General features: G+C 44.5%; 1 protein-coding gene across 1 annotated transcript in view; it reads right to left on the bottom strand.

Annotated features, from left to right (window-relative positions):
• MRE11 (MRE11 double strand break repair nuclease) overlaps positions 1-26,910 on the bottom strand; it is a 76,865-nt gene that overhangs the window by 27,103 nt on the left and 22,852 nt on the right. The window contains exons 7-10 of the mRNA XM_078880099.1: positions 17,806-17,991; positions 16,038-16,203; positions 5,303-5,383; positions 2,295-2,421 (exon numbers count right to left, since the gene is read on the bottom strand). Of these exons, the coding sequence (XP_078736225.1) occupies positions 2,295-2,421; positions 5,303-5,383; positions 16,038-16,203; positions 17,806-17,991 (560 nt within the window). The remainder of the gene's footprint in view (positions 1-2,294; positions 2,422-5,302; positions 5,384-16,037; positions 16,204-17,805; positions 17,992-26,910) is intronic.

Raw genomic sequence — 26,910 nt, 5'->3', positions numbered from 1 at the left:
GCAATTAAAAATCACGAGGCTGAATGGCGTGTCGGTGAAAAGTTGTGGTGGAAATTAAATGTGGAGCTAATTTCCTCAATCTCCATACGTAAAATCCGTCCTATCTGTGTGGCAATCCACATGCCATCCTGTAAAAGCACAGAACTACAAAAGGCGACCAATGTACCGATAGCATGGGGGTGATGACACAGAGGAGTAATACCATCAGGACAATGAGATGAAGATCACTGCGATTTAGATTTGCGAGTCGTGGGGTCTATCGGGCAGCACTGGGAACAGGAGACTTGCCACCATTTATTTTGCGGCGTTAACGGGTGGGGACAAGCAGCAACCCTAAAACGGCTATGGCTAATTCTACCACTTCTTCAGAGAGGTGCAATTACTCTTTCACTCCATCTACGTCTCTGGAGAGATGTGAAGTAGGCGAGACTGTCCACTCTTGTTTTAGAGGAGCACTCCACGTTTAGGGTCTGGGGCAATCTGCGCTGATTACCACAGACTGGTACCAGCCGTGTCAAGATCGGCCTCTGTGGAGAAGGCTCGTGAAGGATGCTACTGGGCAGTTGGAGGCAGTCGCCCTCCAACAACAACGGAAATCAGAGGAGCGACGCACACAACAGCGAGCGGAGAGCCGGGCGGCTAAACAGCAGTAAGTTGGCACAGTAGGGGGCACAGTTGGTGCATCTGCCAGTCATCTGAGTCAGTAAACCCATGGCACCTGGGTCTGTCCCTTAACCTCCTGTCAGCAAGCCTTTGACACGTCACGTGGCCTCAAAGTGCACCTGGCCTTGCACAGGCGCCATGGAGATGTCACCGTCACTTAGTGGCGAATGGCGGCAATTGTTGTTGTTGTACAAGCCATTGGCACGGTCATGCAAATGCTTCAAACTGCTTTCGCAAGTGACATTTCGCATCGTCCTTGATCTGAGAAATCCGAGATTCATTGGGATCAGTGTAACACGGCAAGAATGACGGATTCCCAGGTTTGTATGGCGAACAAGAAATGTGGATTAAGAGTTTAGGATGCAAAATGTATACTGAATAATACGGTGCTACTCAATACGAATATAGAACAGAGAGACTAAACCCTCTCTATTTGTTACTTTTGATGTTCATGTCCACAGCCGAGAATCTCATTCTAATCCATTCCTATTCAGTCTGCTCAGGATCGTCTGTGCGTCTGCGCTCTCTACACAACGACTCTGTGTTTATCGATGTCATGCATTACGTTTGAACTCTGTTGAGCAAACATTAAACATCGACGGGATTGTCTCTGAATTCACGGTGTTTAAGTTTAATGAACAAAACCAGGAGGCGCATAAAACTTGAAAGTAAGAAAACATTAATTTTGAGCGGCGCTTTATATAATTCAACAAGAAATGCAATACTTTGATGAACATGGCGATGAACGGTGTGAAATGTTTGAGGATCTCCGATTAACACGATTGGCTACGTACTGTGCGAAAGAAGTTCAACATACATACGTACAAAGTTAATATCGTAAAAAGAGTGAGCTAAATGATCGCAATCTAAATCAACTGTTTTGGCCATATGGCTGAATGTGTTCATTTGAACTCAATCGGATCAACGTTACTTCGAACTTATCTATGTAATGTCTTTTTTTAAATTAATTTCTATGAAGCCCGTCGGGGGCTTGCATGTCGAAGCTCCATAACTTAAACTAAACTATTTTGAATTTTGCCAAGTAAGGCCCACGTAGCCATATAGCCATATAGTTATTTTTCAGAAGTGACCTGGTCACAAATGATAGCCGAACGAAGTGGCTTATCGCGTGGAAATTTATAGCGGCAGCTAAATACTCTAAACGCATGTCGATTCAAAATGCGGGGGCATCAAACCGGAGAAAAATCCCCGCGACCACGGGGAGAACATGAAAACCCCGAATATACAGGCGTCAGCGTTGGGATGGAACCCACGAACTCCTGCATGCGAGGAGAGTTTCAAGTTTCATTTATTAGGTATAGCCCTGTGAGCCATGCGGCTCTTAAGTCGGGTGCAACCGCAACAAACAAAATATGAACACAGAACATCTTAAAGCGTGGGTCTCTCGCAATACGCCGCGGTGGCTAGGAGATGTTGACGACCACGATTGCTACGCAGGAGGTCGTCGGTTCGATCCCGACCCCGACGCCTGCTGCTGTATATTTGCGTGCCTCTCATTCTCTCCCCGTGGTCGCGTGGATGTGAGAAGGAGTCAACATCTCGCCACAGCGAAATGTTGTTGCCGTGAAGGTGACAGAATGATCATAATGAATACGTGATTGAGAGCAAACCTGTTCTGGCCTTCATCTCCCTCTGTCTGAAGAAGTGAATGATGTCCTTCGGGTTCCCAACATTTTCCACAAACTTCTGGCTAAAGCGCAGAGTGTTGAACGGCTCAAAGCCTCCGCTGTAGTCAATCTGCAAACAACAGAATAGGGTGCACGGACAAACATCACCTCAATACCTTCGTCAGCACCTTGTAGGCAGTGACATGGCCTAGCGGTAGCGCGTTCGACCTTTGACACAGAGGTTCACGGTTCGAATCCAGTGGCCCCCCTCATTATAACTGCCGGTGCATTAAACCGTATAAATACTACATGCTGGCTGCTTCACAGAAAACACTAAAGGGCCCAAATTTCGATTTAAAGCTTTCGTGACTGCAGGGATTCATCTTCTTGGTTCTTTCGGTAAAGTCACGTAGAAGGGATGACGCTGTCTTTCCGACAGACCTGTTCTTCACCTGAGGACGGCTGCTTGCGTTGTGGCCGAAACGTCGTGAGAATTATTTTATTATGTTTTATTATTATTTTATTATTTCCCTTCTACGTGACTTTACCGAAAGAACCAAGAAGACTAAAGGGCCCGTAACATCATTCGCAAGAGAGGAGGCCATTGCGTGCCGTGCGTCTGGGTTCAATTTTGACACCGTAAATTAACTCAATTGGGATTATTATACACAGCAAACATTACTGCCTGAGTTCAAGTCCCCCCAATGGCTAACGTCAGCGGCGAATTATATCTGAACTCTTCCTGTCACCAACCCGCATTGACCGGCGTGGTGAAGTATGGGTAAACAACCTGACATCCCAGGCGCGGCCAAAATGATCGGCCAAAATGATGGGCCAGGAAGAGCGAGTGGCACGCAATCGGTAGGTTGAGAGTTGGAATTCTGCTTGTCAGGTTGACCTATGGATACAGGACTCACTCCCTGAGGAATGGGGCATTTCTCCCGCAGGCTCAGCACTGTAAGCAGATGACCACCTCCTCGACGTTCATGAGAACAGGAAATCGCTCGTGACTCTTTGACTCAAGTGTTGCGTGCACGTGAAAAAAATTGAACAAAAGTATGACATTCAAAATGAATCAGATACGTGGAGATTTAAAAAAAACTAAGAAGATGACATGAAATGACAATCCGCTCACGGTAAACTTTTTTTTTTAAATAAAGTAAATCGGGAACGGCTAAATTAAAATCTCCCTTGCAGGCAAACAGAAAGCGCACCGTGAAAGACGTTGATAGCTGGAGGCGAAGTGAAAACAGTGAAAAATCTACTTCATCAATTTCATATTCTTTAAGTAAAGATTTCACACGTTTGCCTATCTCTTCGGCGAATGGCTCTCACCGCAGTTAACTTGGCAACTTGCCCAGAAAGGATCAATAGGCTAAAGATAAACACAAGTAGATCGACATATGGCCTAGTGAGGAGCAGCACATTACAGGGACACTTAGCATTCTATGCACCTTCATTAATCAAAGGCAATGGAGAGAAAATCGTTATGCGTGGAGTTTCAACTGTTTTAACGACTTAAAATGGAAACACAACAGAAGGACAATGTCACATGATGGAAAGGTGTGATGAGAATATTGATGTGTGACCACATGAAAGCTGGACAGGTGGTGACACCATCGTCATCGCCGATGGATTTGTTTTCACCCAAAGTGCAAATTCTTTGTTGCGATAACTTTGTTGTTGTTGTTTGTTTGTACCCTTTAGTTTTGACGCCAATTCTTAATTTTGTTTATTCATTTCTTTTGAGGGACACTTCGCATCGTCGGGTTTTGATTTGCTTGGTAGTGGCTCTATATGGGATTTGGTCCTGATACATAAAATTAATTTACAGCCTTATGGGATGCTATTGTGCAAACGATAATACTAATACAAGTAGAATGCAATTAGCATAAAATATCAGTATTATTCTTTGGTTTTCTTCGGTAAAGTCACGTAGGTAAAAAAATATAATGATAAAATAAAAATAAATAAAAATTAATAAAAGTGATTTAATTTAGTCATTTTCATTTATTATTATTGTCATTATATTTTTCTACCTACGTGACTTTACCGAAAAAACCTAAGAGTATGAATCCTTGCAGTCACGAAAGCTTCAAATCTAGAACAAAGTATTATTATTAAGTCAATGCTTCACTTCAGGAGGTAATTCTTTGAAAGAATTTCCCGAACTATTCTTCCCGATTTTGAAGCGCAAGTTATGACACTGTCAGTGGTGGCGTTGTGAGAAGCAGTCTACTAAACAGGGGGGGGGGTCAGTTAAACAGGTACCACTTTTGTGGGGAAGTAGAAAAAGTGGTTGTCCTATTCGACATGTATGTATGTACGTATGTTGAACTTCTTTCGCACCGTACGCAGCCAGCCGAGGTAATCGGAGGAATGTTGAATCTCCATGACTGGTTCAAGGCTGGAAATAACGGATGAGCCCAGCTTCAATGCTCATTGGAGCAGGAACTCACTGTGACTCTTTACTCAAGTATGGTGCATTGCTTTACTTGACAAACATTTTATGATTATGATGCTGCTGCTGCTGTCCCTGACGAGTCTAATGCTGCCGAGGAAGGTGACACAGCCGATGTTGAAGTCTATGGGCTGGGGGCTATTAGACACAACGCCACCACCTGTGCCTCACAGTAAGAACATCTGTCACTCGAGTGCTTCTCTGTTTGTCGTCTATATGTATCTATCCACGTCAGAGGTCGCAAACGGGTTTTGATTCCTTATCCGTACCCATACCCGGCCGCACCAGCAAACGGCTACCCGTACCCGGCCGGGTAGGGTACGGGTACCCATACCCGTACACGATACCCGGCCGGGTACGGGTAGCCGGGTATCGGGTAGGGTACGGGTATCGGGTACCCGATTGCGACCTCTGATCCACGTCCTACAGAAGGTTGTTCCCTCTGGGTTCTTTGGTTTTCTCCCACAGCTGGTATCCTCACACGATGATGACAACGACGACGATGATGATGATAACAAGTGATGAAAACTTGTAGTGGCTGCAGGCTTACCCTCAAACGTATCAGAGGCCGGTCCGGCTGCTTGCTGTGTCCCGATCGCTCAGCTGCGGCTTGCTCAAGCATGTCTTCCACCTGTGGGTAGAAACCAATTTTAAAAAAGTTAGAAAAAACACCGTGCACACGCGCGGATCATTTAACACTTTCCAACTCGTGGTTGGCTACGTACGGTGAGAAAGACGATCAACATACACACATACACCTTCACAAGAAGCATTTAATTAGCAACACACATGCTGGTTGGGTAGCCGGTTCAGCAGTTCCACTGCTGGATTATTTTTTCTGCCCGAGAACGACCACTTGTGTTGCGATCGAAACGTCGTGATATTTTATTTTTATTTTGTTTTATTTTTCTACCTACGTGACTTTACCGAAAAAACCAAAAAACATTAAAATAAAGTTTTTGCATATTTGCAAAGAGATATTTTAGTGCTGGTTTTCAGCAACAAGTTTTGGGCAACCCTGTGATAAATTTGGCCATTTTTCAATCGGGTAATTTCCTGAATTGCAACACAGCTTTACATTAAAGTTCTGTTGCTATTGGATCATCTTTACAAGAGTTGTTGTGTCATCCCACCCGCCCTTGTTACAGACCAACATAGAAAATGGTTAAATGCTTTCAACCTTAAGTTGAAAAAATATATATATAAACATTTTCATTTAAAACAGCCTCATATAAAATAGATTGATATATATATACACAGTACATCTGACTACCTTTTCCCACAAATTTTTTTCTTGAGGTACCAGATTCATGCGATGAGATGAGAATGGTCCGCAGAAGCGGATATCACAGAGGTACCAACACAGAGATCTCTTCAAGTGACTTATGGCCAACAAGGCAGGGGCAGCACTTTCCCATCTGCTTCGCTTCGCCAGTCAGATTAACGTTTGACGCATGACAAAGAAAATGTTTGAAAAATGTAACAATTTTCAGAGCGGGAATTTAGCCACATTAAATGCAGAACTAAACTTAATGTTTTTTTTGTTTACTATAATCACCGGTGAACCTGGCTGAGACCATGAATCCATTATAACCGAGTCTCTGGTTTAATCACAGATGCCTGCGTGGATTTGAACCCGAGGATCGATGCTTTCCGGCCACCTCGGCAATTAATATTCATGACATTTCATCTCCCTGACCTCCGCTCCCCAAGACGTCGAAAGCCGTTTGGAAATCAAAGCCACTGTTTACATTTCCAACGACGAGTCAGCGTGCGTGTCACGTGACCACACATTTCGTTTTAGCAAAAAAATACAACGTTTCACTCGCTTGTCCGGAAGCGCATCGTGCGAGAAGTTCCTTGAGTTCAATTTGACTCGTATGCACAGTCAAGAATGGACACGATAATACGCTACGTATACTACTTACAATTGTAAGGAACAGTTGTAAACAATACTGGAATGTGGGTTTTGGGAGTTGTGTTGGAGATAGAGCGAGTTGCTTGGAACCAAGTTAAGTTTCTGTAGTTAAGTTGCTTCAGTTCAAATGTACTGGTATGCACAGTAAAGGACTGACGTTTGAATCAACAACACTTAAATAATAGTTTTAAACAATACCGCGTGGGTTTTGGCGGTTGTGCTTTATAGCGTGTTGCTTAGAACCAAGTTGCTGAAGAAGCTCCCAGCACACAGAGAGAAATGTCCCGACGTCGCACCAAGCAACACGAGGTACGGAAACAAGTCAAAGAATCTGAAATAATGTCTACAGATTCATTCCAGGTACGGTAGTCCCTCAGTTAACGTTTTTAATCCCTTCCACAAAAACTGTTAACCGAAATAACTGTTCGCCGAATCACTGAGTCTGCAAGAGAGCTGTTTTCCAATGCCAAAAACAGAAAACGTAATAATGTAAGCAACGCCAGTTGAGGGCGAAACGCTCATAAACGAGCGTCGCTGATTGGCTGAGGACGTGGCTCTGCCCCGTGTTCGAGCGCACGGATTGGCCGAAATTGTCGCCCGTGCGCATAACGTAAACGTGCCGTTAATGTGGGGTCATGTGGGAGGCGAAACGTTTCCAAAAAAAACGTTAACCGATGATGTCACTGTTAACCGAGGGACTACTGTGTACCCGCTGACATTCATGCATTGGGAGATCATTTTCAAATGAAGGCGTGTGGGATATGGTAATGGTACTGAATTGGCTTCACTGGGGATACTCTGACCTTTTTTTTAAATGAATCACTCAACCAAAAATAACTTTTACAGAATGCTAATGCGGGACAAAGTGCTTTGCATGCTTTGTTGAACCACAATGGTATCTCGAGACGGAGAAAAAAAAGCCAACGTGGATCTTTATTCAATTCTAATGCTGTAGCCGCCACTTCATTTGTAATCGTTATGTACAACCAAACCTCAACACTTAGTGACCCGTAACGACTGACAAATAAGTTTTCGTCCGATTGAAAGCATCATTTAAAAGATTAGTATCATAACTTTCATACACTTGAAATTCACGAGTGGTTTAATTCGATGAGTGGCTTTAGAACACCGTTTCCATCTTCCAATTTGGACAAAACAAGGAGTAAATTGCCCTGGGAGGAACGTGAAACTTAAAATATAATCGATGCCTCGAGTTTTCCTGCAGCATGAGCTCCCCAGAGCCTGAACTCCCCTCCACTCCAACAATAACTCTATTGTTATATTGTCTACAGCCACAGATCCACCTACCTACCATCCACACATCAGGACGCCTGTCTTGGTTAGAAGCCCCAGTGTGCGTGCAAAGTTGAATCCTTAAAAGAACACGCATTCGGCCATATGAATGTCGAAAAAAACGTTACTTTAGTGAGGAAAATATTACAGTTGTTTGCTTTCGATTACTTCATTATTGAATGCTGGTGGTAATAATTTCAGGCCTACCTCTAAAGCCTGTTTTCCTGAATTGTTAGCTGGCATTAGAGTGGCCTGCTTGGTTGACTGCAATCTCCGGCCTCTGCCTCTGACTGGGCCTGGCTAACTGCCCATAGCCAAACCAGACGAATGCATCTCACACTCTATCCCACCAGAATTGAATATATATGCACACATATAAAATGTCTGTGTATTTTATAGTCAATTCAGCAGTGGAAGATCACAAGCGGAGGAAAAATGCACGACATTTTAAAGCAGCATATGTTTCAACAGCTCTGGATTTGATGTGTCCTCAATTGTCAAACGTGTAAATTATTTTATATTGCCACCGATCACACAGATGATTAATAAGTTATTTTAACATGTGCAATATGCAGTTTTTTAACTCTCGAAAATGATTGAATACGCTGTCGAAAATAGATATACTCTTTGTTTTTTTTGGTAAAGTCACGTAGGTAAAAAATAAAATAAAAATAAATTAAATCACGACGTTTCGGAGGCAACACAAGCTTCTGTCTTCAAGACGAAAGCATCCTAATGCCTTTCCGACAGCTCTGTTCTTCACCCGAGGACGGCTGCTTGTGTTGTGGCCGAAACGTCGTGAGAATTGTATTACGTTTTATTTGTATTATTTCCCTTCTACGTGACTTTACCGAATAAGTTGATGATCTTCTTGGTTCTTTCGGTAAAGTCACGTAGAAGGGGAATAATAAAAGAAAATAAATAAAACATAATATTTTAATAAATAAAACATAATATTTTATTATGTTTTATTTTTATTATTTTATTATTTCCCTTCTACGTGACTTTACCGAAAGAACCAAGAATATGAATCCCTGCAGTCACGAAAGCTTCAAATCGAAATTTATATTGAATAAGTTGATGATATGCCGTCAAAAATCAAACATATGGAAAGGAAATCCACGCTTCTATTCCTTAAAGGAACTTTATTGTCCCAACAGATCTTAAAATTGCCCTTCTTCCTTTCTCTTTGGCCTTCATCCACATCGGCAGTGCACGTGCAGCATACAACTTGCAGGGAGAATAAAGCAAAGTATTTGTTTGATTCACCTCGATGAAGATGAACCTTTTAATATGATGTGACAGAACGATCAACGCGGGGCAAAGCAGCTCATTATAACGATGGCATTAGGTTATTTAGCAATATAACTGAAATATAATATCATCATCCCCGTCATCATCTGCCTTCACATCGAATTAGCTTAACGCGTCTTTCATATGTAAAACGTCTCATTGCCGGGTAATTGGGAATTAGAAGAGCAGCTGTCCATATATAAAAAAAAACAAAGTGTTTATATTACAAGTGGCACGGTGGTAGAAATTTCAGAACATGATGCAGTGAGTTGCAGTGAGACCGATGTAATTATCATTTTAACACGTAGGCTTTTGCGAAAAATATCTTCGCGTAAATATATGTGTCGTTAAAACCCGCCAGATTTGGCACGGTACATAAAATACAAAAGATGTATTACCGAAGCGATCAACAGAAGGTGTGTACAGGATTAACTGCACATGTGGTGAATGTTATGTTGGGCAAACAGGACGAATGATCAGCACGAGACTAAAAGAACATCAAACAAATATTAAATACTCACAAATACAACTGTCACCAGTAGGAGAGCATGCGTGTCAACAAGGACACTCAATTGATTTTGATAATGTTGAAGTTTTGTGCAAAACTATCTACTACTGGTCAAGACTAATTAGAGGATCTATCGAAATTGAAAGAAATCAAAATAACTTTAACCGTTCGCCTTAGTGCTGCGTGAAAGCGAATCATCAAAAAATACATGATTTAAATGCCTGCCTACAAAGGGCAGTGTACTTCAATAGGGATTACCGTTTTAATAAACACAATAGACAGGAAGGACAAATTCAAAGGGCTCGCATAATGCGTTGCCTCAGTAATCCCCCCCCACACATTGTGCAAGAGCACAAGCTGTGTGGTGAACACATCTACGCCTCTATATAAGGAATGAAACAGGTGGACTTCTCCACAAATCTGGCTGTCGCCTGATGAAGCTGGTTGTAATTACTGGCGAAACGTCGTACTCAGATTGTAAATGTTGTGGCTTGGCTCTCCAACACACCAGTGTGCTGTACTAGTATACTGCACTATACACTACACTATACACTACTATACCACTACACTACACACTACACTACACACTACACTACTATACACTACACTATACACTAGTACACTACACTATACACTACACTATACACTACACTATACACTACACTGTACACTACAATAGTACACTACATTATACACTAGTGCTGTATTAGTATACTACACTATACACTACACTATACACTGCACTATACACGACACGAGTACACTACACAATACACTACACATTAGTGCTGTACTAGTATACTACACTATACACTACACTATACACTAGTGCTGTACTAGTGACGAATTAGCCACGTTCTGTTTACGTGACAACCCTTACTAGTTGGCTGTGTCGGGTGGTTGCGGGTTTTAACGACACATTTATATATTTACGCGTTCTCACCCAAAAACCTCGATTATGGGTAATGATCATTATTCCACTGGTTTATCCAGGAGAAATCTCACGGGGAGAGGGCAGGTGCAGTGTGTTCACCATTACTCAGCGGCAGCTGCGTATGACGTGCCACGTCATTTCAAGTTTATTTTGATTGACCAGGCAAGCACTCCGAGAGACCCAAAGTGTCTCATTTGCAAGAGTGACGCAGGACACCAAAAGAACAAAAGAAAAAAAGAAAACAAATTACGCGTAGAGCACCGAAACAAAATATATTACTGCGAGTCGCCCGAAACCAAATGGTCCGTGTTGAAGATGTATGTGGAAAAATGTGAATAACGGACACATTTTTTTTTATACGTCTTACCATCATTGAAACGTATGATGAAAATGTTGACTGCCGTAAACGGTTGACAACGCTGACGTGGACAAAGTGGTTAAAATTAATCGCTAGGAGCGGATAAAGTGTCCATCGACATCACGGTTGTCGTCTTCGCGTGTTTCAGACATTTTTTTATTCTTACTTTGGGCAGTTGCTAAGCCTGGAGGTTAGTGCACAAACTAATGAGCCGCTTTATTTGGAATTCGCAATTCGATTCCAGCATTCGGTCACCCATTAGGCTGCCGCAAGGAATTACAAAATGCACCATCTGTGCAGGAATGATCATCGTTAGATTCTCAGACATAAGAGGGAAAAAAACCGCCACGCTAAAATTCTTGCCTTTACGTTATAATATATGAGTAAATGTTCCCGTCTACATTTAGTTACTTGGGTCAGCCTTGTCAACGTACAGATAAATATATCTCAATTCAGGAAGCACAGAATATTGAAAAAAATATTCAAAGATAAATAAAACATACGGAGAAAATAACGATTTGGTGAAATTGCAATGGCAGTGCACAAATAACAACTCAACACATCTGTCAATAGCACTGCCTTATAAATAAATTATATATAAAATGCAACGTTTCAGGCAATGGCCCTTTTTCATTGCAAATAAAGAAGAGCAAGAATTTTCTCTCCCTTTCATTGGCTATGAAGGAGGGTAATTTACCGACATTCCGCCTGTTATATGCTTTTTCTTTGAAGGCCACAGTGTTACAGACGAATGTGCTGAGACTTTGAGGAAAGGCAAGTGGTCTTGGGGCAGGACACGTCGCTGGAAGGGACTCTGGATAAGAATAATAACGGAGTCGCGGCCAAAGGATGGAACGTGTCGAAGACTACGTCCACCGAGGAGATGGGAGTGGTGAGGTGCTGAATGGATTGCTGCATCACAAGATGTTGAGAGGTGGCAGTCAATTGGGGAGGCCTTCATCCAACAGTGAACTGATCATGGCTAATGATGACGGTGATAGCAAATACAGCAGACCCTCGATTTTCCGCGTTAATGACGGGGAGGGTGGCCGTGGATAATTAAAAATCGCGAATCCAAAAATATCAATTTTCCGCGGATCACTATGTGATAACACTTTCCCGTTCCCACGCAAAAAACGCCTGCCCAGTAAGTGGATAGCAGAGCCACGCCAATCAAAACCAATTAAACTCCGCCCACTGTTGTAAAGATATGCAACTCCTGTACTGTAGAGGCGGTCATGTGGATTTCGGATTAACCGGAGCAACATATTTGTTCGGTTTCGATTTAAAGCTTTCGTGACTGCAGGGATTCATCTTCTTGGTTCTTTCGGTAAAGTCACGTAGAAGGGAAATAATAAAATAATAAAAATAAAACATAATAAAATACAATTCTCACGACGTTTCGGCCACAACACAAGCAGCCGTCCTCTGGTGAAGAACAGGTCTCAGAGACGCTGTCTTCCCGACAGAGACGCTGTCTTCCGGGGCCGCACTGGGCCAAGTGGTGCGGTGGAGGGAAGCATCGTACAGAATTTTGAACGGGGAGATTGCAGGAAAAAGAGAGGAAGAGCCACGATGAGGCAGAAGGAAAAAAATATTTTTTTTTAATTGGTAAAAAAAAAAAAATTTCAATGCACACAATTTTATTTGCACTCAAACGTAGAAATTCATTATTTTGATCCCAGAATTCATCAAATTTGATGTTCTGAATAAAAGTGGGTGGTTTCCTTTCGCCATATTCTGTTTGTATTATGCAAGCCACCCACTTTTATTGAGAACATCAAATTTGATTAATTCTGGGGTCAAAATAATTAATTTCTACGTTTGAGTGCAAATAAAAGTGTGTGCATTAAACAACTAGTTTGTTTCTATTTTTGTATTGTTTTAAATTTAATTTTCAACGGCTATTTCAAACTGAAAGGAAGTTAATTGGTTGGCAACATGCACATTTTGTAAAAGTTTTAATCATTTAAATTGGCAACTTAGTAGGTAAGAGTAGAGATAGTAGTAGCATTTGTGTTAAAATACTTTTGTTATATCATAGTCATTTACTTAAATAAGACTTGAACGTAAATTATGGTAATTTGCAAACAGCAAGGTTATGTAATGTTGAAGTTCAACAAAGCAATCAAATTACTTTGCATCTCTCTAGCTATGTATATACAAATCGAATAGCGGATTTACAGGGGGAGAACAAGCAAATGCAAAATATCCAGGTGGCAGAGTTAGGATCGCACCCACGACCTCCTGTATAAAAGGCGATGTAATTAACATCTCGGCACCGCGAGGTGTTAACTGTTAAGAACAGCAACACCATAACCCTCAACGCCGCCGATGAACAAATCACCCCGAATTGAAATGCGGCCGATCTGGTCGGTCCTCGAAAGCCAAGCAGCTCTGAGCCTGGACAGTGCCTAGAAGGGATGTCCACCATGCACAAACAGGTTGTCATAGGGCTGCAGGAGCCCTGTTGTGTTCAAATACAGTTGTACTAAACATCTATGCTGCCCGCGACCATTTGTGATTTAAAATGGGGGGCGGAATTGATTAGCATTAATTACGTAAAGTTACAAATGTTAAGAGGCCCAGGACCGGCGGGACCTGGACCGTTTTTGTTTAATGAAATCTTGAATTGTCGTGCGAGACTAGTCAGTGTAGAACATTTCAGCTCGTTCGGCTTCGTAGATCCGAGGATATTAGGCGTCAAAGATTTGAAAGAATATAAACAGACAACGGTGCATGTTCAATAAAAGCGTACAACAAAAAAAGGGGTCTTGCCAGTGGCTGGGGTGACGCCAATGGGCAAGGCGGGAGGGGAAGGGGGGCATTGTGGGGGACGTTTCACAGACCTAAGTGGAGGAGAGAAACCTTGAAGGGCAACGCGATCGCAACGTTGGGCGTAATGAGAAGGGATATTTTGTAATGGGAAGTATGGGTAAGGAGGATTCCAAAGGCCCCTTTTTTTTCCCCACTAACGACAGTTTGGAGCCCCCGTGGAGAACCAGGTGCACTCATGGATTGTGCGTGCCCAAGAAGAGAATCCCGTCAACTCAATCAATTAACTCGATTAACTGCGGGGCCGTTCGACTCGGCACTCAATCAATTAACGACGGGCACAGCTAACTGACCCAGGATGACCAGAGGCATGAAGAAGCAAAGTAACAAATGTTAGATCCTCTAGCCAATTAAATCTCATCAACACGGAGTGTGATGTATTCATACCTGTCAACCGCTTATCAGTGCCTACCTTATTACAGACAAATTGAGACCTTATTGGGCACCCCATGACCTTATAATTCTCATCATTCATCCTACAAAAAACCATTACAAGGGAGAAACACAAAAAATAATGTTGTACTCAATTTCCCTGTACAAGAATACGGATAAATCATATGGGTTGACAGGTATGTGTATTGTAAATAAATGTAAAGTCCCCCTTCTGTCTGTATAAAGGTCACAGCATAAATCAAGTAGATTTTGCTGTGGTGCCCAATGCATTAGCCATCCGAAAACAACTCTTTGAAAAAAATGATACACTTTGTTATTTATATTTTCTACAAAGACACAAATTATTTTTTTGCAGTTACAATGTCCGTTGTTTTTAGCGATGGGAAGAAACCCATGCAGAAGAGAGGAGAGAAAATTATGAAAAATAAGAATAGGTTTTACCCTTTATGGCAATAAAACAGGCGTTAAGATATTCAAACAAGGAAACACGTCTGCATTAACCACACGTGTGTGTGGTACACATACACACGAACAGGTTCTGATAATATATGCATTGTCCGTTTCATTGCCAAAAAGGATAAACCCTATCAGACCTCCTTTACCAGTGGCAAAATATAGTAATAGGTTTTTACCCTTTCAACTGGTACAAAAACTGACACCTTTATACAAGGGATCATGTTTGCAATAACCACAACACAAGCAGTCAAAATGCAAACAAAAATAAACAACTCTGATAATGATATGCACTGTCCTTGAAGTTGATTGGTCCACACCCGAGACAGCTTTTAGGCTCTAAGAAAAGCCGTCTCGGGCGTGGACCAATCAACTTCAAGGACAGTGCATATCATTATCATTATCAGAGTTGTTTCTTTTTGTTTGCTTTTTGACTGCTTGTGTTGTGGTTATTGCAAACATGATCCCTTGTATAAAGGTGTCAGTTTTTGTACCAGTTAATAGGGTAAAACCCTATTACGACTTTAGGATAAAATCTATTCTCATTTTTCATACTTTGATACTGGCAAAAAGGTCCCATGATAAGAAGAAAATGTCCAGGGGCAACTGCAGCAGCAGCAACTGCAGCAGCAGCAACTGCAGCAGCAGCAACTGCAGCAGCAGCAACTGCAGCAGCAGCAACTGCAGCAGCAGCAACTGCAGCAGCAGCAACTGCAGCAGCAGCAACTGCAGCAGCAGCAACTGCAGCAGCAGCAACTGCAGCAGCAGCAACTGCAGCAGCAGCAACTGCAGCAGCAGCAACTGCAGCAGCAGCAACTGCAGCAGCAGCAACTGCAGCAGCAGCAACTGCAGCAGCAGCAACTGCAGCTCCCTTTGATGCTGTTAATCCTGCATAATGCACATGCATATGTAGTACTAATCACATTCCTGCATTTCCCATAAATATGCTAAATTCCTATTGATATGCAAATTACTTTGTCAAGGCGCCCAGCTTATATATATGCTCCAAGCTCGTGTGCTGTTTCATTCAGACTCTGTCGCCTCGACGGACCTGGTTTTCACCTGAGGACGGCTGCTTGCGTTGTGGCCGAAACGTCGTGAGAATAATTTTATTATGTTTTATTTTTATTATTTTATTACTTCCCTTCTACGTGACTTTACCGAAAGAACCAAGAAGATGAATCCCTGCAGTCACGAAAGCTTTAAATCGAAATTTAAGGTTACGTAAGGTAAGCAGACAGACTCCCGTCAGCAGTTAGCACACACGGAGGCTACGGTTTGCATGGGTAACCAGATTTACCTTCTCAGAACAGTAGTTTTCAATCATCTGAGTGACCTTGGGGTGAGAAGGGTTGATGGTTGTGTCCTGCAGAACCACATCCTGAATGTAAAACTGCCGAACGGTCTGCAGCGGGATCTTTTGAAGGTTCATGCGCTTCCCGTGCACGTGAAGGATGCCCACGTGCCTTTAAAAGACGCAACAGCATCATTCGCACCTCCGATTAGCGCGGTAGGCTACATGCGGTGCGAAAAAAGTTCAACATACATAGACTCACAGACACCCCATAGACTCACACAGAGACCCATAGACTCACACAGAGACCCATAGACTCACACAGAGACCCATAGACTCGCACAGAGACCCGTAGACTCACAGAGACCCACAGACTCACACAGAGACCCATAGACTCACACAGAGACCCACAGACTCACACAGAGACCCATAGACTCACACAGAGACCCATAGACTCACACAGAGACCCATAGTTTGTTGTCCTTCCCCCGCACCTCGATTAGCGTGGTCGGCTACGTACGGTGCGAAAGAAGTTCAACATACGGACGTATTGGCGGTACACCGGTGCAGCATAACACACCGGGGTCCTCATAAAACAGTCTCTATAATCACAATTTGAACTGACATTCGTCTTACAACTGCTTCGACATCACGAGAACTGATTTTAATGCACGACCCCACAAGATTTTCTGAGCGGGGTTGCGAATGGTGAGAAAATAAAATAATTGTAAGCGTTCTAATTATTATTTAGAACTGCACACCGGTGTACCGCCAATACGTTCATAAAGACATACATTTGGCATCACAAATATTACTTATGATTATCATAGACCAACGAATCTTTGAAGCCGCAACATGTTAAAGTTGTGGCTTAAAGGGTCATTTAGTCCATGCTTTGCACACGTGTGTACACCAGCAGTCATTTGTCGACAGCTCTCCCTGCTCCCCCCTACATCATGCAGCTTTGATTACTATGAACCAGTTTTGCAATGCTGCCACAGGGGTGTAACGGCCAGTACACTGGACTTGCCATCCAGAGGTCACCAGTTTGTTGATCGGAAGGTCACGTGTGGTGGGTTAAAGTGTGGGTAAGCCCACCTCTTCCAAGACGTCTGGCCAGTGTGGAAGAGTAGGCCAAGTGCAATCTGGTAGAGGCCCATTGGCCGGCAGATGCATGACCAAGCAATGGCAGGGGTGCACTTTTGCCTTTAGCTATATTAAAAGGCTAATGATGATGTGCTATGGGTAGCCGTGCTTGGGTTATGGGGTTCTCTCTCCCTATGGGGACGTGTGTGCGTTTGTGCGCATCTGTTCGTGTGCGCGTGTCTGTGACAAACCCGGCGACCCGGGATCGATTCCCACTCACGACCAACAACAACCCAAACCCGGTTTTGACCCTCACCTAGGTCGACTCAATTGAGTACCTCGTGCCATGTGTAAACATTGCCATGGAGGAGACAAGGCAGAGGTCGCAATCGGGTACCGGATACCCGTACCCTACCCGATATCCGGCTACCCTTACCCGGCCGGGTACGGGTACGGGTACCCGTTTGCAACCCTGGTGCGGCCGGGTACGGGTACGGGTAAGGAATCAAAACCCGTTTGCGACCTCTGAGACAAGGCCAGCCGGGCGTGGTGCTGGCCACCCACCCCCTCGTGCGCCGTGGGCAGCCTTCGCAGGTGCCGCTTTCTAACGGCACTTACCCCCAACAGTCTAAGGCTGCACAGGGGATATTTGTCGTTGTTGTGCACGCGTCCGCCGAACGCCGCTCACTTGGCAACTGCTTCGCCGGGAGAGAGGGAGGTCGCGACGCTGCTGCCGGGTTGCGTGACGTAGAACAAGCGCTGCTCGTTGCGCACGGGCTTGATGAGGCACTCGTGCTCGTGGCCCCACACCACCAGGTCCAGGAAGCTATAGAGGAAGTGCTCCGGAATGTAGTTTGTGGCGCTGTGCTTGGACCTGTGTGTGTGTGCGTGCGTGGGAAAGTGGGTGGGTAGCGGTTAGCTCGCTGCGCTACGAACCTGGTGACCCGAGTTCGATTACCGCTCACGGCTAACGCCAGTGGCGATTATCTAAACTGGTTCTGGGCCTCCCCTACGTCGACTCAGCCTCAAATGAGTACCTGGTGTGGTGTGTTGTAAATGTTGCCACTGGTGAGGTAAAGGTGGTCGGGAGTGCGGTGCTGGCCACCCACTTCCTCATGTTCCGTGCGGGCCTTCATAGGTACTCGCTAACAGCACTTGCCCCAACAGGCTGAACTTTGTCTTTGGAGCGGTGGCATCGTGGTCAGCGCACTTTAATCAGCAGTTTGTCAACTTTAAATATCTCGGCGTTATCCTGGACTCGAAAATGTCTTTGAAGACCCACATTGACCACATGACCAACAAGATAAAAAATAAACTAAATTGGATTCCTATACAGAATCAAACGCTGTGATGTAGAGATAAAATCGTGGGTACAACTTTGGTGTTTACCACCTTTCATTAAAAGACACCTGCATTCCGTGCATTTACAGACGGACAGAGTGGACTCTGAAATACGGTGGTTTTGGCCTGCACACACATAAAAGGGTGCAAGATTACACATTGTGCATGCATACAAATCTGCATTACTCACACTAATGGATCCTTTCCCACAAAGCTATGGTAACAAAATTAATGCATGGGTCACGATGACATCCCAGAGCTTTGGTTCCTGGAAACCGACTATTAGCCACTTTTTCACAGGGCAATCATTCCTCCTCAACGGAGGCATGTAGTCTCCTTGTGTCATAATTTGTGACATGCATCTTTATTCACGTACGGATGGATTAATAGCAACTCATAAGTCGATGTCCTGATTAGTTTAGACCAGGACATTGCTTCAATTAATTTGGTGGTGGATTGATTCATTGCATCCAGTTAATTTTCATAGTTTGCAGTGGTTCACAATTAGTGAGGTCTCACAGAGAGACGCACAGACTCGTATAGAGACCCACAGACTCACACAGAGACTCACAGACTCACACAGAGACCCACAGACTCACACAGAGTTCATAGTCATACAATACTGTGCGATTTCACACAGAGACCCATGCACTCCAGGCTTTCCAAGAATTCCCACTTGTAAAGGTGGTGGGCGGATTGGCCGTGAGTTTGTGAGTTTAATTATAACATCCGACTCGCTAATCTCAGGAAATGTGATTTGCTTTGGATGAGTGCTAAGAATTAAAACCAAAATCTTAGCAGTGCTGAAGTACTCCTCTGGTGCTGACATTGTTCCAGAGGTCGCAATCGGGTACCCGTTACCCGTACCCTACCCGATACCCGGCTACCCGTACCCAGCCAGGTACGGATACCCGTTTGCGACCCTGGTGCAGCCGGGTACGGGTACGGGTAGGCCGTGAGTCACTGGTGAGTAACCATTTGTCACTCATTTCCCAACGTCTTGTCTCTTCTCACAATTTAAGTTCATAGAATCAACCCACCCGCGCCTGCAACATGGCTTCATCCCAGAGGTCTCAATCGGGTACCCGTACCCTACCCGATACCCGGCCGGGTACGGGTAGCCGGGTATCGGGTAGGGTACGGGTACCCGTTTGCGACTCTGGTGCGGCCGGGTACGGGTACGGGTAAGGAATCAAAACCCGTTTGCGACCTCTGCATTGTTCACCATCGGTACGCTTGTCTGTTGTCTCATGAGTTATGCATGCATAGAAACCCACAGACCCGCACATGCATAATTCATCAGAATAATTTTTTCATGCATAACTAACGTGACAAATATCAATATAGAAAGTAGCGTCGTGCAACATTTATTGCCAAAAATATGAGAGTTTTGACCAAGCCGCATTTGAGCGATCCAAGTTTAATTCAAGAACTTAATAAAAAAATTACAATAACAATAACCGCCAGTTATTTGTCAATCCCGCGGCTGCAAGGTGTACGTGCTTCTCCCAATGTTGTCTTTCGAGGGTGGTCTAGCGGGGGCTCCACGTAGGAGAGACAAGGCCCGGCGCTTTCACAGTCAGCTCCTCAACGAGGTTGTTTTGTCTGGCTTATGGCGGTGCCACTTCTTGAAGTACGCCTCTCCGATTTTTGGACATCTTTCTCGAGGACTTTCCCAGTGTCCTCTCTCGTCCAGGGGCTTGGGTTGCCAGCCACGCGGCGCCGTCCACGTACGTGAACCCGCGGAAGGATGTTGCTGGAATGCCCGCCGGCGTTGAGGTTGAACAGCGCCGGGGCAAGAGCAGATCCCTGCGGGAGTCGGCTCTTACCGGGAGTCGGCTATCAATCTCCGTGTGTCGCTGGCCGCTTCACCGAAATAGATGCGGTGAACTATCGCTGGCTCGGCACGTCGGCGACAAGTCGGATTGTCGGGCGGCAAAGGCACGGTCCGTCGCAAGTTGCAGCGGCAGACCCTTCCGCTATGAGGTATCATCTGCCGAAGAGAGGCCATCGAACGCTGCCCCTGTTTTGGGACGACGTTCAAAGCCTGTCTTCAATGTCGCTTGCTCGCGGACATTTCGTCCGTTCCTGTACCCGGCTTGTTCCTTGGGGACTATATCCTCAAACGTTATCTTCAGCCTTTGCGAAGAGACTAACTTCTCGAGTGGTGATAATAATAATATATAAATGCGCTCGGATGAGTTCGGGGCAGCTACACAACACAACTGCAACCACCTACGCGAAAATAGAGAATTTCCACCACAGGATGGATTAAAGCCATCTTAGGAGATGAGAATTTGCTCGCGCATGGAGAAGCTGTCGATTTTCTTTAATCCCTGTGTTAAAGTAAAAAAAATGTCAAAGTCATTTTCTGCTGAGCATTGAGGCTCTGAGCCAGTGGAGGAAATTCGACATTCCTATGATGGAGGATTAGTCGATCAATAGGGCAAACAATATTGACTCCGGCACAAAAGTGGCACTTGTTCATCAACTACAGAGGGACGGACAACGGGGCCGAGGAAAAACACCCAACCAGAATTTGAACGTGCGCTTTTTCCCGATTGCGAGACGCTGACTCAATCGCGAGGCACCAGGGTTCGATATCCCGCTCACATTTTAAACCCATGAATTCTGAGTTGTGATATCACTTGGCCACCTCTAAAAGGTGTAGCTTTATATGTACATATACAAGAATCACCACATGTCAACAATGAAACACCCACAGACGATAATGTGCACTTGGGACAGCCACTGAATGTGCAATGGAATCGAAAATCGTTTCAACAGACAAAAGCAAGTTCGAACAAATTGAAGCACTGAACAAAAAGCAACAGATAAAAATTGTCGCGAAAAAAAGTTTTTTTTATCAGCTGTGACACTGTCAGCGCAACCAAAGAACATGGGGAAAATGCTCAAGAGTGCACAGAGGAGCATCAGAATCAGAATGTTGATACTGGTAGGCACCTCCTGGTTACACCAGCCCACAGGGGATTATTGTGTCCGTCTGTCCGTCGTGCAGGGAGGGGCTGGGTGGGGAAGGAGGGGCTGGGTGGGGAGGTGAGGGTGGGGAGGGGCTGGGTGGGGAGGGTGGGGCTGGGTGGGGAGGGGCTGGTCACCCCGTGGTGCCCTTATAAAACTCAACGTTTAACCTACTCACGCCGGCTTGTGCCCGCCCTCACAGTCGGCCATATTTGCGGAATACACCACACCACCGTTGACCCTGGCCATTGACCGAGCAACCCAACGTTCCTACCAGCTCCCCCCGCAGGAATGTGTTCTAAACATGGAGAGGAGCATCCTCGGAAATACACCGATAGAGACAGAAAGAGAAGGGCATGCGTTAGAGAACAGTCACAAGTTTGGAGGCATAATTCAAACTGAAAAGGAAAAGTGAGCGTGCTTTGGGCAGGGCCACGTGGTGGCTAGAAGGGATGAGGGCTGATGGTCAGGAATTAGTGACGCGAGCGACAGCCAAGGGAACAGAATACGCCCGAGAGAGCGTGCCCACCAGGGCACGCAGAATAACAAAAGGCGGATTAATCCTAGCTGGCTTATCTACATATGCCATCTACATTACAAAAGCTCAGTTCCAGCAGCAGTACTGACCATCTCACAACACCTCCTCTCCCGCGGCCCTTCCTGGCTCCTCCCCCCTTAATCAGTATATAAGGTCGTACCTCTTGGGACTTCTCTCTACTTAATACCGATTTTTTGCTGTGACAGTTTCACCTGAAGACGGAAGCTTGTGTTGCCTCCGAAACGTCGTGATTTTATTGTTTTTATTTTTTATTAATTTTAATTTCATTTTTTACCTACGTGACTTCACCGAAAGAACTAAGAGTATGAATCCTTGCAGTCACGAAAGCTTCAAATCTAGAATCAATGAAATCAGATCATGTGCGCAGGTGTTGGATGGACTAGTTAGATTGCAGGATTGTGAGAGGTGGCAACGGCTTAGTGAGACCTTCACTCAGAAAGTGGATCGACCGTGACTGATGAAAATGACGATTTAAAAACACAAAGACGTGCGCATCCCTGCTGGGTGTTTATTCAACCGTTTGTAAAATTATGTCCTAACTGCAGGTTTTAATTGATTTAGTCTTTACAAAAAATTATCCCAAAATTAGCTTCCACTTGACCAGCGCCGGTAATGACATTTTGGCTAAAACGTTACTCATCAATTTGTGCCTCTCCAATGGTAATTGGCACCTGTGCATGTTAGCAGATATAAAGCAATGGACCTAATGGAAATAACTTTTTTGCCTGAAAAGATGACCCAGCCGGTTCTTATCCTCATGCCTGCTAGTACGTCGCTGGCAAGTGTAAAGGCGAGCAGATAATTGATCAACGTGATCATTTGTTTGTCCAAAAAACATATAAATAAAAACAAACGATTGCTCATCACGTTCGTGTATGAATGTATGTTGAACTCCTTTAGTACTGTAGGCTGCCATCCATGCTAATCGGAGGGTTCGAGTGAAGGACAACAAACTAAACACAAAAAGCAGTTCTGAAGAAATTCGTTTTCAATCTAGATTCAAAATTGCATTGCTCCAGCGGCTTCCTAACATCGTAAGAGCGTTCCAGACGGCCGCAGAAGCGGATCTGAAAGCGCGCGATCGATAGTGACCACGGGTATTGGATATAAAGCGTCTCAGAATCTGGGACTGGCGGAAGGATGACACATTCAATCCGAACGCGCACAATTTGAATTCTGCGATGAACATTTACTGTGCAATGTCCTGGCCCCACTGATGGTCAATCATAGCCACGAATCGAGCTCCGATGGGCAAATTATTGGCGCACAAAGAAGAGAGTTTTAACATTTTAAGGAAATTATTAGAAATGTACTTCCATCCCTCTTTGAAAATGTGAGCATCAAACCAACGGGTAAAATGTAAGGGTGATGGAGTGTGATTGGATGATGACACAGTTATTATTTTTCCATATATTTGATTAGATTTCTTTGCATTTTCATCATAAAACCATTTAGGATAGAGAGTTTCAGCCGTGAAATAATAAATGTAACGTTTCAATAAGGAACTAAAAGTTATTTTCATCAATTACACGGAGAGCGTCTTCAAATGCAGACTCCCTCCAGGTTATTCAACACGTGGTTTTATCTTCTTCATAAATAGAAAATTTAAAGACACAAGCGACAGTCGTGCGATTGCGGCCAAGCAACCGAAACTACGGACCACATAATGTACCACATAATGGACCACCGTAGTCTGCGCTCCTTCAACAGAGTAGCAAAACCTACGCAAAAACTCTCCTATGTTAAACCCTCTCGCCCTGGCTAGCAGACCTCAACATTGGCATTTATCTCCTGAACAGATTGCCATCATAGACAACAGAAATGAGCGTCAGCTTAGGGGTTGTACTACTACTTGCGAAGGTCTTCAGGGTTGTGCTGCATACAGCTCTCCGTTGCATTTACCACGCCCTGTGAACCTCGCAAGGAACTGAGTTCAGCTTCTGATGGAAGCGGCAAATTGTCGGGACATCAAGCCAAATAAGAATAGGTAGAACCCAAATCCACATTGGAGAGCCATTAGCATAGGGTTGTTGAGAATTGATGTATCGTAATTTGTACCTGAAAACTTCATCAGGAACTGAGTTCAGCTGCTGATGGAAGCAGCAACCTAGTCGGGACATCAAGCCAAATAACATTATGTGGAACCCAATTCCAGATTGGAAAGCCATTAGCTTAGGATTGTTGAGAATTCATTTATCGTTATTTTCTAAAATACAAAACACACGTTGTTTTCATCTTGTACCTTAGAGGCAAAAAGTTTGGGGGTGCATCTCACAATCCAGTTGCGTAAAGCTTTATTGACATCGGGCAGACGTTTTGGGGGTGCGTCTTAATTTCAAGAGCATCTTAAAGTCTGGAGAACATGGTATATAATTTAGATATTGATTATATGTTACCGCGTCATACGCGTTGGCTTCGTGTCTCTAGACGAGTGGAAATTCATATCACGTTGCTCGCATTTGAGGCCTTAACGAGCCCTAGAGTCACTTCATATTCGGTAGCTAATTCAATCGTACGGGCCCCTTCGTGGTCTTTAAGATCTACCGATGGTGCCCTTTTATGCACGAACCTCGATCTCGGCTGTGTGCTCCTGGGGATATCCCGACTGGAGTTCACAAGAACTCACAAACAACTCGAACAAGACCCAGAGTGAGAATATCTCTGGCTTACATCTTCAACGAAGCTGCTGGGGCCAGAACCCCTAAGCCATATTCGCACACAAATATATTCCATTTGATGCACAAAATATTACATTTGATGCACACATGGAATATTTGTAACTCTCCATTGCGGAACAGACTGTGGAACAAATAACGATTCCATGCCCGGTTCAAACACGAAGGAGGGAGGGGAATCATCACAGAGATACACTCCGCTACGCCTGACGCCATCGTCTGAATCAACCGTCTCAATGTAAAATTATAGTTGTTGCTCTATTTACACTGCATCAAGCACTTTCGGATGCGTTTCCGCGGCCGTCTGGAACGCTCTTCCTTCGAATATTAGGAAGCCACTGGAGCTAAGCACTTTAAAATCTATATTTAAACCTGATTTATTTAAAACTGCTTTTTGTGTTTAGTTTGTTGTCCTTCCCTTGCAACCTCCAGTTAGCATGCTCGGGTACGTACAGTGCGAAAGAAGTTCAACATACGTACGTGCAAGATTCTTCACGAAGTCAATATTGCACACTCGAACAAATCCCCCCGCCAGCCCCCCCTCCCAAGTGAACCTACCTACCTATTTTCCCAAACCCGCTCACTTCCCCAACCCCGCGCACGGCAATGTCAGCCTGCCCAGAACAGCTGAACCAGGGCATCATTGTCAGCTGCCATGTGGGCAGATAGGCAACCTTAATTGAAAGTACACAACATAACGGGACAATTAAATATACGATCAATTGTGTGTGGGTTTATGTTGATGTGCATGTTCTTGCTTGCAATTACCGATAATAATGCCAGGTAATTACCGATGGAAGTCTCAATGGATCCCACAGACTCGTTTTAAGGAGGGTGGAGCTGCATTTTTGCGATGCTTATCCAATTCCATGAAGCAGTGTTTGAATCCACGTGGCAAGAAACCCGCAAGAGACGCACCACACGTACGAGAGAATAACACTCGGAGCTCAGCAGAGGATTCAAAAACCTACTGTCTGTGCTACTATCGCCTGGCCAATTCACAACCCAGCCGATTATGGAGTTTCACAAATGCATGCCATCCACCTGCAAAGTGTTTGATTGCATGTGTGTGCGATATTTCACGTTATGGGGAGCAGTGTCGCAGCGGTTTTGCGCGCTGCGCTACGAACCTGGCGACCCGAGTTACGATTCTCGCTCACGACCAATAACAAGTGGTGAATATTTCAGCCGGTCCTGGACCCTCCCCTATGCAAACTTAGCCTGAAATGAGTACCTGGCAGAACAGTCGATGAAAGGCTATCAAGGGGTGTTTGTCTTTGCTCCAGCCCACCTGTTAATTATCGACTTGCTGAGATCCTGCAAGAGCTCTTGAACTCCTGTGTACGCAGAGTAGAGGGCTGTGCTTGCATTCTAATTCGTTGCCATTACAACCCTTGAAAAAAAAGCGGTCACAATCAGAATGCAATGGGGCACAATGACCGATGGCACAACCTCCTCAGACCTCAGAACTAAGCCCTGTTGTGCCTGGCAAATGCTTCGATGGGGTCAACACCATCCAATGCATCAAACAGGTGTTATTGGCTGCGGCAGAGTTCATTAGTAGTTGGCATTGCAGCAAAGTCCATTGCTGTTCTGTAATCTATGACTCCATGTATATGGTCTCAGCTGTTTCCAACCCGCGCTGACCAGTTTTGTGAAGTATGGTCATATATTTCGATTTAAAGCTTTCGTGACTGCAGGGATTCATCTTCTTGGTTCTTTCGGTAAAGTCACGTAGAAGGGAAGTAATAAAATAATAAAAATAAAACATAATAAAATAATTCTCACGACGTTTCGGCCACAACGCAAGCAGCCGTCCTCAGGTGAAAACCAGGTCTGTCAAGGCTACAGCGTCTGAATGAAACAGCACCATGCTTGGAGCATATATTTAAGCTGGGTTGGAAGGGGGGGAAAGGGCGCCTTGACAAAAGAATTTGCATATCAAGAGGAATTTAGCATGGTCATATAACCACCACAATAACCACCACAATTTACATGGTGTGGGGAGGCCCTCATCCAGCAGTGGATTGGCAAACAGCTATACATGTGAAGTACCGGTAAGTACGCTGGACACCCAGGTTGAGGCACACGTATCTTTATTACAAGTTGTCGGTACAGGACAGCACTAGAGGGGGTAGCGGCCCCCTCACCCGGATAACTGGGGATACACCCTAGCTAATCCTGACCTAACCCCAAGTCCTCCACTAACGGGCTAGGGGAGGCTAACTGGCCCGACACT

This window comes from Lampetra fluviatilis, chromosome 56 (assembly GCF_964198595.1).
Source record: "Lampetra fluviatilis chromosome 56, kcLamFluv1.1, whole genome shotgun sequence".
NCBI lineage: Eukaryota > Metazoa > Chordata > Hyperoartia > Petromyzontiformes > Petromyzontidae > Lampetra > Lampetra fluviatilis.
The sequence above is the reverse complement of the archived record's forward strand: the minus strand, read 5'-3'. Positions and strand labels throughout refer to the sequence as shown.